Genomic DNA, 15,189 nt, shown 5'->3' on the forward strand with positions numbered 1-15,189 from the left:
AAAGTATCTATGCTCTAGTGAATGGACTTCAGTAAATCTACTTAATTGAAAATTCTGTATAGCAGATGCAACTCAAAGTGCCTACTAATGTTACAGAGACTTCAATGAACAAACAATTTGCTTCAGAAAGTTCTGCTGTATGTGTATTTTGTGTTGGTGGGAGACTCAGTTGGTATAAAATGAAGGCAGCAAGGAAAAAAAGCAGTCTACATAAGTGAAAGAAGATGAAAACAACATAGCGTTCCATAACTGAGATACAGTTAGAGCAGGGGGCATAAGTACAAATTTGTAACCTCTATCTTTCTGGGTGGCATCACTTTTAGCCTTCTCTACAACTTAGGGAACCCATGTCCTACATTAAAATAAATCTCAGAAATTCACAAAATGCTCCCCCCAAAACACTCACAAAGCAGATAAAATCAAGTAGTTACTTAATGTAAAAATACAAATAAAAACTCTTATACGTAACTTCTATACTTAGTGGCTATAAATTTCCATTTAGTTGACTCAGGAAAAAAATCCAATTTTGACTGTTACTAGATTTGTTAAAATGGGATTTTTTTAACTTATGTGACAAAATTAATGCAAGACATTCTACTGACATTTTAAAGAGAACTCTCCTATACCAAATATGTGACAACTCCTATATATGTAACTCTGAAGAATCACCACATCCATGGTTACTTTGTAGGTCACAAGATACTTAAAGACACAAAGTATGGAGGGCAAACAGCCACTAGAGCATGCAAGTCCTTTTAAAGCTCTGTTATAAGGCCAAGATATTATAAACCACAATATTAGGAAGGGTTTCTCGATGAGAAGAGAAAAATCAAGGTACAGCATTACTGAAACATGTAAAATTCCCACTGCTGGCCAGAACCAAAAGTAGCTAAAACCTGTTTCTAGCTGTTCAGATATGAAATTCGGTTGTATGCTCAGGAATAGAGGGTCATCTATATGGCAAAAACCACACAGACATTTCCTCAACAAGTTTTTCTTTCCTTTTTCTTTTTATGTAAAATTGACAACAAGCAATCATAATCTCCTAGATTTTGTTTTCAAATCTGTATTGTTTTCTCCAAGAGTGAATTATCAAATGAAATGCAATAATTTAATTCTTATAGGTTTCATTTAAAATTTACACTCTAATCATAAAAATTAATTCACAAATCCATCGGGGAAAAACAAGACCACATTTTCCAGTTTTAAGACTGGAAAGTATGGTTGTCATATGTGTAATGAATGGTGGGATAAATGAGCTGTAGCCCAAGGATATCATACAAGGTTTTCCAACATATTTATAGGCACAAATTAAACCGCAAACAGTATACTGCTCTGTTTCTAGCCAGATACATTTTCTCCACTATTCCATACAAATCGATTCTGTCACCTGACACAGCATTTGTTCTTTTCTGTTAATGCATTAAGGTTTTCTTTTAAGTTGTCTTACCTTTTGTAAAGTGGCCCTATCTGATGGTGGAATCATCTCAGGAGTAAGAATGTGAGGAGGATCAATGCCCTTTATTAACTTTTGATTGATTAAGTGGAAAGCCAAGGCAAACTGATCTTTTGAAAGCTTCCCACAGTCCTTTGTGTCACATAACGCCCTGTACAAATAAACAAAATGAACAGCATGTAAATGTCACAATTACCATTCTAAAAATCCAGGGGAAAATTAATATGACTATGTAGCTTTGAAATAATCACCAGTTGAATTAAAAAATAAAGTCATACCAACTTATGGCTAGCCAAAAACTCACTGAAATGTTAGAAGAGAGATATGGGCTAAAATGGTAAGATAAAGAGACTATTCACCTTGGTGCTGAGCAGGGTCCTCTAATTTGGGTTTGCTCTGTGCTTTCTTACCAATTTCCAGAACCGCTACGGAGTAAAAGCTGTGGTGGGCCAAAGAATTCCAACATTCTCTACTCCCAACATTTTCAACATTAAAACATGTTAAAGGGCTTCCCTGGTGGCGCAGTGGTTCAGAGTCCGCCTGCCAATGCAGGGGACATGGGTTTGTGCCCCGGTCCGGGAGGATCCCACATACCACAGAGCGGCTGGGCCCGTGAGCCATGGCCGCTGAGCCTGTGCGTCCGGAGCCTGTGCTCCGCAATGGGAGAGGCCACAGCAGTGAGAGGCCCGCGTACCGCAAAAAAAAAAAAAACAAAAAAAAAACCCATGTTAAAAATGAAACCTAAGTTTCAATAAATTTGGTTCATTAGTGGCATTAGAATGATTCTAAAACAAGCAAAATACCCCATGTCGGCTTGTTTCCTACAACTTTTGAAGTAGGAGGATGTTCAGGATCACCGTCAAAGAAAAATAACAGCTGCAAATGGAGATCACGTGTGGAGAGAAGGCAGCAATCTGGAAACCTTTACAAAAATCACTTGAAGAGAAACAGCAAATGTTTTATTCTATTTGCTTCCCCCCCGCCTTTTTTTTTTTAAGGTCAGCTTTCTAAAGTCCTGATCTGTTTGATTTATTGAAAACCAATGTGGCCTGATGAAAAGACTATGGGCTACGGTGTCAAAGAAACCTTAAATTCCAGCTTTTCTACTTATTTCTTCTTGTGACATTGGCCATATTTTTTAACCTCTCCAAGCCTTAGTTTCTTCATCTATAAAGTGGAGATTACACCTATCTTGCAAGGTTACTGTGAGAATTAAAGACAAAGTACATCTAAAGTCTGGGCATAATGGCAAACCCATGACAGCTGCCATTTATTCAGCATAGTGCCTAGCCTACGCACTTGAAAGTCTGGGCATAATGGCAAGCCCATGACAGCAGCCATTTATTCAGCATAGTGCCTAGCCTAGGCACTTGAAAGTGGCAGCTATCACTAGTTACATATATTTAATCTTTCCCCGTCTTGGGTTCTTGTTCCTTTTAAGGCAGATCTCCTGTCCTTTGTTCTTTTCTAAGTTCCTCTTTGCAACTATATGGTTCCACTTCTGATGTTTGCTGCCCCTTGAAAACCTCATGATAACTAACCTCGGTATAGTCAGGTGGATTGGCAGCAGGAACATTATAAAAAGCATTTTCATTATATTATCTCATTTAATGTGAAATTCACTAGAGACACTAAAATTTGTCATTTTTTAAGGACCAAGTGTATCGTTCCCACGTAAAGGTATAAAAGTATACATATACCCTATAGAAAGAATTATACAAGTATACCTTGAAGATTCTGGGTTTGTTTTATATTGTTTAAATTTCAGAATTTTGGATTCTCCCTTAAAAACTGAAGTTTAATTAGTTGATATAAACCAATGCTGGATTTTAACATTCTAATAACCATTAACTGACACCGTCAATCTAATAAAACTATAGGTAACCCATTCTCAAGCTTTTGTCCACTATCCAGAAGAAATCATCAGACTTAAATTTTTCTCTACAAAGAATTCTAAACAAAAACTGTCCTACTTACAAATGCCTAAAAATAAGAATCTACAAAACTAGAGTTGATACAAAACCATATTTGTTTTTAAAATCAACTTAAATAAAGTCTTACCAAATATGGGCTAGTAAGGCAGAAGGTAAACCTGTCTTCAGGAAGATTTCACGGACTTCCAATCCAGACACAAATCCATCCACATCTTTATCAGTTTTCAAGAAGATTTCATCGTATTTAGCTTTTTCTGCAGGGGATACAACCCACTACAGGAAAAAAAATATATATATAGTATTTCCACCAAAATGAAACAAACTTTGAAGTGTCCCTTTTTCAGCCCATGCCAGTAACTTTCACAAATTCTGTGCAATTCTACCCCACTAACTATAGCAACGGTGTGTCACTTCCATCACACCCCAATTGAAATGCTGTGATGAAGAGAAAACTACAGAATAAAAATATAGGTTAGCTATAGGGACTATAGTTAAAGATGCCCATTTTACTTTTTTTAAGTAATGAGTAAATTCAAGCACAGTTAACTCTTGACTTATGAATGACCACATTAAGACGCGTAACTAGGAGAGTCTACATAAACAAAAGATTCAGATAATTCTAAATCTCCATTTTTTTATAGTTTCATTCCCCGTTCTTAACTGTAGCCAAACTGGCTGATCTGCATATTCTGTCATTATTTTCCTTTACTCAACCTAACAAGAAGCAGGTTGTAGGGGAAAAAAAGGCCTTGAACAACCCCAAATTGAAAAATTTGATCCCAAAGAATCAAGAGTTAACTAGAGATTAAACAAACAAAACATCTATTAACTTTGCCAGGGCAAGCATGCCAGATTAACATGGAGTATCTTCTTTCTCCAACTTTAATTCCAGGTAGGTCAAGGCAAAGCCAATGAAACATCCATATGACCTAAGTAAGGCCAAATGCAGGACAGGATTATCTGTCTTCTCTAGGACATCACATTATATAGGTTCAACCAGAGGGAGCTCTGAATTTTTGATCCCTTTGATTGCTCCTTCTATCTTCATCAAGCAATCAACTTAAATGCCATGCATTTTGTTTTTTTTAAAAAGTCCTTTAACACTGATAAATCTATACCTGTCTTAACGGTGCTTTGGTAGGTAAAATGCCTACAGGTGGTAAGGAGTGGTAAGGTTCCTTGGCTGATGTTGAAGAGGGGATCAACCGCACAGAGCCTGATATACTGACCGTTTTCCTCTTAGAAGGTGGCACCAAGGCTGGAGGCAAGGACACTGGCACAGGTTCTTTCTCCAATGCGCAGTATACCAAAAACATGGCCTTCAAAACAGATGAACCAGGGTCATATATATTAAAATCATTTAAAAACATCCACCCATGAACTGATTATTGTTCAACAAAAAAGCATCTTCAAGCTGCCTCAAATCCTTTTATTAAGAAATTAGGCTGGGAAGGAAAGAAAGAGGAAAAGAGGGAGAGATGAAAGGAAGGACGGAGAAAAGGAAATAAATCAAAACTAAGCAACTTTTAGGGAGATATCCCAAGCAGTAAAAACTTAGACACACACCCTTCAAGTAAAGGTCTTGTAATGTCAAAAGAAAACAACCTGGGAAAAAAAATATTTGCAAAGAAAGAATGAACTTCCCTAATATATAAAGAATACTTAGATATTAACAGAAAAAAACCCACAAAATCCAGTAGGAAAATGGGCTAAGAATATTAACAGATACTTTACAGAAAAGTATATATCACAAATGGCCCATCCTTTAACTTATAAAAATATGCTCACTTTCACTCCCAAGAAAATGGCAAGTTAAAACTACATGAAAATACCATTTTCCTTCTAATGGCAAAAGTCCAAAGTTTCATAACACAATTTGTTAGCTAGACTGGGCAAACAGGCACTCTCGTACATTGCTAGTGAGAGCTCAAACTGGTACCAAGACTACTGAAGGGTATTCTGGTAACATCTACCAAATTATTTATTTCCCTTTTGGCTCAGCAATCTGACATCTGGGAGTCTATCCTCAGATATCCTCTACCTGCCTGCATAGGAAATGCTGTATGAAATAGGTTTTTAATTATAGAATTGTTTGTATCGGCACCCAAGTGCTCATCAGCAAAGACTGTTTAAAAAACTATGGTATACCCGTACAATGAAATACTATCAAACAAACCAACCCCCCACCCGCCCAAGAAAAAGCAAATCCATGGGAAATATTCTGTATCTTAACTGCGGCGGTACCTTCACAGATATATACAATTGTCAAGACTCATCAAATTATATACTTAAATTGAACGCAGTTCATTGTATGTAAAGTAGTCCTTAATAAAGCTGACCAGAAAAAGAATCATGGAGCCCTCTGTGTGAAAAGATATCCAAGATACAATGTTAACATGAAAAAAGTATAGCAGTGATCAGTGTGTATGTATAATAGTAGTGTGTAACCTTTATGGTAAGGGGATAATAATTATTCATATTTGTTTCTGTTTCCATTAAGAAATTCTAGGAGGATAAACAAGAAAGGAAGGATAAATAAGAATATATAGAGTAGGTGTAAATGGAGCAGTTGAGGGCAAGGATGGGACTGACATTTTTTTCCACTGAATATCTTCTTATATTGTACTGATTTCTGAACCATGAGAATGTATCACCTATTAAAATTATTTTTAATTATTAAATACAAAAACCCCCACATACTTTCTATTTCCAAAAGCTTGAAACTCCAGAAAGAAGACAATCTGGCTAGCACATACTTTTAACCAAATTCACAATATATGTAATATTATTAGCTTGGCACTGAGCTAAAAGAAGTGACTAACATGCACATTAAAGGTCAGCATTCCTCTTGCTACAGATGGGAGTCATTTCCTGGAAAAGTGGACACTTGAAGCAAAAAAGCTATGTCAGCCATCTGCTGCCAAAAGACAACACAGTTTTTCAAAGTTAAAAAAATATATTACTAAGTTCATGTTGCCTTGAAAATAATTTTCCGGACAAAACTGAAGTCAAAAATTTTTTCACCAAGTAAAATAGAAAAAGTGAACAGTATATGGTTGAATTATGATTTTGTTTGTTTTCTTATTATATTGTACTTTATCCTAATCAAAGCATGTAATTGAAACAAATACAGCAGCTAAATCAAATGATATACAACGCTTGAAACCTGGCCAGCAACTAGTTTTTAAACTGAAATGTACTATGTACTAGCAAATGCATTTGCACAGCTAGAGATAGACACTTAAGTAAGAAGCATTTCATATATCTTTTTGATGATTTCAAGGTAAATGCATCAAAAATAAACCTAAGTTTACTCATGGATAGAGACAGCAGGGAAAGAGGGGACTAGTTTCACTGTTGCAGTCAATTACCACTAGCTGTTCTCTTTCTTTGATTTTTTTTTCATCCTCTATGCTTTTAGGGAGTATTTCTCAAATTTCTGGCCATTAGAATCACCTGGAGGGCTTGTTAAAACACAGGGTTTTGCTTTTGTTTTTGTTTTGCGGTACGCGGGCCTCTCACTGTTGTGGCCTCTCCCGTTGCGGAGCACAGGCTCCGGACGTGCAGGCTCAGCGGCCATGGCTCACGGGCCCAGCCGCTCTGCAGCATGTGGGATCCTCCCGGACCAGGGCACGAACCCGTGTCCCTTGCATCGGCAGGCGGACTCTCAACCACTGCACCACCAGGGAAGCACAACACAGGTTTTTGGACACAACCCCAGAGATTCTTTTTCAGTTGGTTTGAGGTATGGCCTGAGAATTTGCATTTCTAATAAGTTAACTGGTGATGTTGACGTTGTTTATGGGAGACCATACTTTGAGAACCAGTATTTTAGGAGTTTCCTAAGGAGTTTTGTTTGCTCGTTGGTCTACTCAATCAGTTGAACTCCCAGTTTTAATTTCTAATAATAGCAAACTAGGATTAAAGTATCAGATGTTTGTTGTGTTTTCCAAGTAATACAGGTTTCCTTCATCAATTTAGTTCAACAAAACATTTACTGAAAAATTTCTAGCCAGCAGACACTGTGCTAGGCATTACAAATACAGAAGTGATCTCTCATTTTTACAACCCAACAGAAGCAGCAGCAAACACGTAAAAAGTTAATTTCAGTGCAATGTGAACATGTTGAGAAAGAGAGAGAAAGAAAGAGAGATGTGTAATAAATCTCCAAGTGCCAAAAACTCTTCACATAATGAGGATCCAACAAATGCTACTGACAAAAATTGAGACCACTTTCACTCTAAGAACTTACCTGACAGAAAAATTTAAGACTTAGTAAGAATGTAAAAACCAATAGATAGATAGGAAGACAGAATACAAGGTAAAAGGAGCATGAGTCTACCTCTCCAAAGAGTAGAGAAGGATAAGAGGGAAACTATAGTGAAGAAACCTGGTGAACACCACCTTAACCAAGTGATGAAGGTTAACATCACCAGTGAAGGCATGTGGACATCATGTAACCCCCCACCCCTGATAAATGTGACGAGAAAGATATTCTACATCTGTGGTACTCTTTCCAAAAACCCATATCCCCAGTCTAATCATGAGAAAAACATCAGACATACCCAGCTAGTACTCCTAGACAATGTCAAATTAAATTTAAAAAAAAAAACTATCATAGACTAGAGAGACTAAGTAGACATAGCAATTAAATGTAGTGTGGTAGCCTAGAAGGGATCCTGGGACATAAAGGAAACACTGGTGAAATGCATATAAAGCCTAGAGTTCAATTAACAGTAATGTACCAATGTTGGTTTTAGTTTTGACATATGTACCATGGCAATGTAATATGTTAATAGTAGGGGAAGTGGGGTGAGGGGTACTGAGGAAATCTCTGTACTCTATCTGCAACTTTTCTGTAAATTTAAAACCATTCCAAAATTTAAAGTTTATTTTTTAAAAAACAAATAAACAAAAAAACAAAAACAAAAACAGCATGATTGGGACCTCCCTGGTGGCGCAGTGGTTAAGAATCCACCTGCTAATGCAGGGGACATGAGTTCGATCCCTGGTCCGGAAAGATCCCACATGCCATGGAGCAACTAAGCCTGTGCGCCACAACTACTGAGGCTGTGCTCTACAACCTGCTAGCCACAACTACAAAGCCCACACACCGCAACTACTGAAGCCTACGCACCTCTAGGGCTCGCGTGCTACAACCACTGAAGCCTGCGCGCCTAAAGCCCGTGCTCCGTAACAAGAGAAGCCACTGCAATGAGAAGCCCGTGCACCACAACAAAGAGTAGCCCCCGCTCTCGGCAACTAGAGAAAAGCCCACATGCAGCAACAAAGACCCAAGGCAGCAAAAAAAAAAACAAAAAAAGCAGCATGATCTAGAAGGCCCAGGCTCAGCCCTGGCTCTGCCACTAACTGATCTGCTTAGAGGAGCTAATTTACAGAATCTTGTCCAACTCTAAAAATCTATGAAAAAGCATAAGCATAAGCTCATTTACCAAATAGTAAATTACTAGATTTAGGGGTCTTCCCTTTAAGTTTGAAAGCCATGGTTTCCGGCTCAATAAAACAAAGAACTATTTCATAGACTAGGACTGCATACTGGTGGAACTCATCCCAACAAAGGAAACAATAAACTTTAACATGATTATTAGTCACTTCCCTTGGTTCAATACCAATACCATAATTTTACATACATTTTGAGTTTTCAAACAAATACCAGAGAGGAAAACTTGGCCCATTTGCAAAATGTCCCCTTAATGCCCTGTCAGAGACTCTCTCCTAACCTAAGTCAGAAGTAAAACTCAGGAAGATGTATTTCCAATATCCTTATTCTCTAATCATAGAATTCATCAATGAGCAAATAGAATACCAATAATAGTCACAGACATTTAAAAAAAATCAACATTCAGGAATATAGAAATTATTTTTTAAATCCACTTTATTTTTGTGTGTATACATACACACGCATATGCCCCTCTCAAAAGTCATTTTATGAACTACAGAAGTGATTCCTGAAAGTAAGTCTTCAAAAGTCATTTTAGTTGTGGCCAGAACACCCAAGGCACGCTAAGGCCTGACCTTTACAAATTCAGTTTAAAAAAAAACCAAAAAACCTCCAAGATATTCTAGATTCTGGATTTTTAATTAAACCACTAGGTTTCAGAGAATATAAAAAAGCATTTACATTTGAAAAGAAATAAGGACCGTTCATTAAAGGTTCACAAGGCAAGAGAAGTTATACAAGTTAGAATATCTCACTAACTTCATTTATTCCAATTAAAAAAGTAAACCGACCAAATATCCCATCTACGCTATAAAAGGAAAGAAAGAATTTGGTTTGATTAAGAATTTTTAAAGATAAGTCTTGAACATAAAGACTCAGGTTCAACCAAGTTTGGGTTCATTAGTGAAATAAGAAGTTATTCTTTTTAAAAATCCATATTGTAATTCAAGAAACCAAATTAGAATTTCTCATTAACTTCATTTTTATTTATTCCCATTCAAAAAATAAACATACACTTTGGCTTTGGGACAAATGCCTGCATGTGGCCACATGTGCAGGAGAAAAGAGCTCCTGTATGCGCCCCAACATCTGAGGAGGGCCATGCTGACTTTTATCCAGGATGTTTTTTTCTTAAATAGCAGCACAGAGCCTTCCTTTTTCTGAATGCTCCCACATGGTTTACTCTCTACTTTCTCAGGGTTTACCAAAGATGACTGTATACAAGCTGCATTAACAAGACCTGATAACAGGGCTCTTGGGACCTCTGTGCTGTTCCTGCTGGGGCGCCCAGTGAGGAAAACAAGACAAGATGGTGGAGTAGAAGACCTTGAGCTCACTCCTCCCACGAGAACACCAAAATCACAACTAACTGCTGAACAATCATCAATAAAAAAGACTGGAACCTACCAAAAAAAGATATGCTACATCCAAAGACAAAGAGGAAATCACAGCAAGATGGTAGGAGGGGCACACTTGCGATATAATCAAATCCCATACCCCCTAGGTGGGTGACCCACAAACTGGAGATAATTATATCACAGAAGTTCTCCTACAGGAGAGTTCTGAGCCCCGCAAGAGGCTCCCCAGCCTGGGGGTCTGGCATCGGGAGGAGGAGCCCCCAGAGCACTTGGCTTTGAAGGTCAGCGGGTCTTGATCGCAGGAATTCCATAGGACTGGGGGAAACAGAAACTTCACTCTTGACGGATGCACACAAGGTCTTATTACCAGGAACCAAGGCAAATGCAGTGAATTCATAGGAGCCTAGGCCAGACCTACCTGTTGGTCTTGGATGGTCTCGTGCAGAGGTGGGTGGTGGCTATGACTCTCTTGGGACATCAAAGCTGGTGGCGAACATACCCAGGAGTGAAGGCTGACATCTTACTTGGGACATTAACACCAAGACCTGGCCTCACCCAACAGCCTATAGGTTCCAGTGCTGGGATGCCTCAGGCCAAACAACCAACAGGGCAGGAACACAGTCCCACCCATCAACAGACAGGCTGCCTAAAGACTTCCTGAGACCACAGCCACCTCCAGACACACCCCTTGACATGGCCCTGCCCACCAGAGGGCCAATCCAGACACACCCCTTGACATGGCCCTGCCCACCAGAGGGCCAAGATTCAACTCCACCCACCAGCGGGCAGGGATGTGCCCCTCCCACAAGGAAGCTAGAGCAGCCTCACCCACCAGCGGGCAGACACCAGAAGCAAGAAATATACAGTCCAGTGCCTGTGGAACTCAGCCTGCAAACGAAGGTCAGAACCTACCCTGGGACCAGCTGGTCCCTGGTCATTGGGTGATGAGGGGGGGCTGTACTGCTGGGACACATAGGACCTCCCCTACAGAGGGCCATTTCTCCAAGGTCAAGAAGCATAACTAACCTTCCACATACATAAAAATACAAATAGAACCTTAGACAAAATGAGATGACAGAGGAGTATGTTCCAGACAAAGGAACAAGATAAAACCCCAGAAAAACAACTAAGTGACGTGGAGATAGGCAATCTACCCAAGAAAGAGTTCAGAGCAATGATCGTAAAGATGATCCAAGAACTCAGGAAAAGAATGCATGCACAAAGTGAGAAGTTAAAAGAAGTTTTCAACAAAGAATTAGAAAAAATAAAGAACAACCAGAGTTGAAGAATACAATAATTGAAATAAAAAATAAACTAGAAGGAATCAACAGAAGAATAAATGAGGCAAAAGAATGGATAAGGGAGCTGGAAGACAGGGTGCCAGAAATCACTGCCACAGAACAGAATAAAGAAAAAAGTCTGAAGAGAAACGAGAACAGTTTAAGAGACCTCTGGGACAACATCAAATGCACCAACATTAACATTATAGGGGTCCCAGAAGGAGAAGAGAGAGAAAGGGCCTGAGAAGATACCTGAAGAGATAATAGCTGATAACTTTCCTAACATGGGAAAGGAAGCAGTCACCCAAGTCCAGGAAGCACAGAGAGTACCATACAGCATCAACCCAAGGAGGAACACGCCAAGACACATAGTAATCAAATTGACAAAAATTAAAGAGAAAGAAAAAATATTAAAAGCAACAAGTGAAAAGCAACAAATAACATACAAGGGAATCCCCATAAGGTTATCAGCTGACTTTTCAGCAGAAATTCTGCAGCCCAGAAGGTAGTGGCATGATACCTTTAAAGTGATGAAAAAGAAAAACCTACAACTGAAAATACTCTACCCAGCAAGGCTCTTTTGCAGATTTGATGGAGAAATCAAAAGCTTTACAGACAAGCGAAAGCTAAAAGAATTCAGCAACACCAAACCAGCTTTATGAAAAATGCTAAAGGAACTTCTCTAGGTGGAAAAGAAAAGGGCAAAATGAGAAACAAGAAAATTAAGAAATGGGAAAGCTCACTGGTTAAAGCAAACCTACAGTAAAGGTAGGAAATCATCCACACACAAATATTATATCTAAAACAAAAATCACAAGAGGAGAATACAAAAGCAGGATATCTGAAATGCACTTGAAATAAAAAGATGAGCAACTTAAAACAATCATGGAAATATATAGAGACTGCTATACCAAATCCTCATGGTAACCACAAACCAAAAATCTATAATAGATATACACATATGTAAGTAAAAAGGAATCCAAGCACAACACTAAGGAAGGTCATCAAATCACAAGAGAGACGAGAACAAAAGAGGAAAGGCAGAAAAAAAGACCTACAAAGACAAACCCAAAACAATTAACAAAATGGCAGTAAGGGGCTTCCCTGGTGGCGCAGTGGTTGGGAGTCCACCTGCCGGTGCAGGGGGCGCGGGTTCGTGCCCCAGTCCGGGAGGGTCCCGCGTGCCGTGGAGCGGCTGGGCCCGTGGGCCGTGGCCGCTGGGCCTGCGCGTCCGGAGCCTGTGCTCCACGGCGGGAGAGGCCACGGCAGTGAGAGGCCCGCGTACCGCAAAAAAAAAAAAAAAAAAAAAAAAAAAATGGCAGTAAGAACATACATATCAATAATTACCTTAAATGAAAATGGATTAAAAGCTCCAACCAGGGGCTTCCCTGGTGGCGCAGTGGTTGAGCGTCTGCCTGCTAATGCAGGGGACGCGGGTTCGAGCCCTGGTCTGGGAAGATCCCACATGCCACGGAGCAGCTGGACCCGTGAGCCACAGCTACTGAGCCTGCGTGTCTGGAGCCTGTGCTCCGCAACAGGAGAGGCCACAACAGTGAGAGGCCTGCGCACTGCGATGAAGAGTGGACCCCACTCGCCACAACTAGAGAAAGCCCTCACACAGAAATGAAGACCCAACACAGCCAAAGATAATAAATAAATAAATAAAATGTGACACCTTTATAAAAAAAAAAAAAGCTCCAACCAAAAGACACAGACTGGCTGAATGGTACAAAAACAAGACCCAAATATATGCCATCTACAAGAGACCCACTTCAGATCTACAGACACATACAGAATGAAAGTGAGGATAAAAAAAGGTATTCCCTGTAAATGGGAATCAGAGAAAAGCTGGAGTAGCAATACTCAAATCAGACAAAATAGACTTTAAAATAAAGAATGTTACAAGAGACAAGGAAGGGGCTTCCCTGGTGGCGCAGTGGTTGGGGGTCCGCCTGCCGACGCAGGGGACACGGGTTCGTGCCCCGGTCCAGGAAAATCCCACATGCCGCGGAGCGGCTGGGCCTGTGAGCCATGGCCGCTGGGCCTGCGCGTCTGGAGCCTGTGCTCCGCAACGGGAGAGGCCACAGCAGTGAGAGGCCCGCGTACCGCAAAAAAAAAAAAAAAAAAAAAAAAAAGAGACAAGGAAGGACACCACATAATGATCAAGGGATCAATCCAAGAAGAAGATATAACAGTTATAAATATATATGCACCCAACATAGAAGCACCTCAATACATAAGGCAACTGCTAACAGCTATAAAAGAGGAAACTGACAGTAACACAATAATAGTGGGGGACTTTTTCTGTTTTGTTTTTTTTTTTAGTGGGGGACTTTAACACCTCACTTACACCAATGGACGTATCATCCAAAATGAAAATAAATAAGGAAACAGAAGCTTTAAATGGCACAATAGACCAGACAGATTTAATTGATATTTATAGGACATTCCATCCAAAAACAGCAGATTACAATTTCTTCTCAAGTGCGCATGGAACATTCTCCAGGATAGATCACATGCTGGGCTACAAAGCAAGCCTCGGTAAATTTAAGAAAACTGAAATTGTATCAAGCATCTGTCTTTCCAATCACAACCCTATGAGATTAGAAATCAACTATAAGAAAAAAACTGCAAAAAACACAAACACGTGGAGGCTAAACAGTATGCTACTAAACAACCAACGGATCACTGAAGAAGACAAAGAGAAAATTAAAAAATATCTAGAGACAAATGAAAATGAAAACATGATGATCTAAAACCTACCAGATGCAGCAAAGGCAGTTCTATGAGAGAAGTCTACAGCAATACAAGCTTACCTCAGGAAACAAGAAAAATCTCAAATAAACACCTAACCTTACACCTAAAGCAACTAGTGAAATCAGAACAAACAAAACCCAAAGTTAGTAGAAGGAAAGAAGTCATAAAGATCAGAGCAGGGCTTCCCTGGTGGCGCAGTGGTTAAGAATCCACCTGCCAATGCAGGGGACACGGGTTCGAGCCCTGGTCGAGGAAGATCCCACATGCCATGGAGCAACTAAGCCCATGCGCCACAACTACTGAGCCTGCGCTCTAGAGCTCACAAGCCACAACTACTGAAGCCCGCGCACCTGGAGCCCGTGATCCGCAGCAAGAGAAGCCGCCGCAATGAGAAATCTGTGTACCACAATGAGGAGTGGCCCCTGCCCGCTGCAACTAGAGAAAGCCTGTGCACAGCAATGAAGACCCAACACAGCCACAAATAAATAAATAAAATAAAATAATTTATAAAAAAAAAAAAAAAAAAAAGATCAGAGCAGAAATAAATAGAGACCAAAAGGAAAAAAAAAAAGGATCAACAGAACTAAAACCTAGTTCTTTGAAAACATAAACAGAATTGATAAAACTTTAGCCAGACTCATCAAGAAAAAAAGGAACAGGGCACAAATCAATAAAATTAGAAATGAAACAAGACAAACTACAACAGGCAACACAGAAATACAAAGGACCATAAAAGACTACTACAAGCAACTTTATGACAATAAAATGGACAACCTAGAAGAAATGGACAAATTCTTAGAAAGGTACAATCTCCAAAGACTGAACCAGGAAGAAATAGAAAATATGAACAGACCAAATACAAGTACTGAAATTGAATCTGTGATTGAAAAACTCCCAACAAAGTCCAAGACCAGATAGCTTCATAGGTGAATTCTATCAAAAA

At 39.4% G+C, this 15,189-nt stretch overlaps 1 protein-coding gene across 3 annotated transcripts in view; it reads right to left on the bottom strand.

The window, feature by feature from the left end:
• EPS15 (epidermal growth factor receptor pathway substrate 15) overlaps positions 1 to 15,189 on the bottom strand; it is a gene marked incomplete at both ends in the record, with an annotated part of 167,787 nt that overhangs the window by 89,801 nt on the left and 62,797 nt on the right. The window contains 3 exons of one of the 3 annotated variants that reach the window (XM_079727162.1): positions 1,451 to 1,607; positions 3,518 to 3,663; positions 4,620 to 4,709. In XM_079727162.1, coding sequence (XP_079583288.1) covers positions 1,451 to 1,607; positions 3,518 to 3,663; positions 4,620 to 4,709 — 393 coding nt within the window. Of the gene's footprint in view, positions 1 to 1,450; positions 1,608 to 3,517; positions 3,664 to 4,508; positions 4,710 to 15,189 lie in introns of all 3 variants that reach the window. The other 2 variants (XM_079727161.1, XM_079727163.1) reach the window with 2 other exon arrangements.

The sequence above is a fragment of the Hyperoodon ampullatus genome (genome assembly GCF_949752795.1).
Source record: "Hyperoodon ampullatus genome assembly, chromosome: 2".
Classification (NCBI taxonomy): Eukaryota; Metazoa; Chordata; class Mammalia; order Artiodactyla; family Ziphiidae; genus Hyperoodon; species Hyperoodon ampullatus.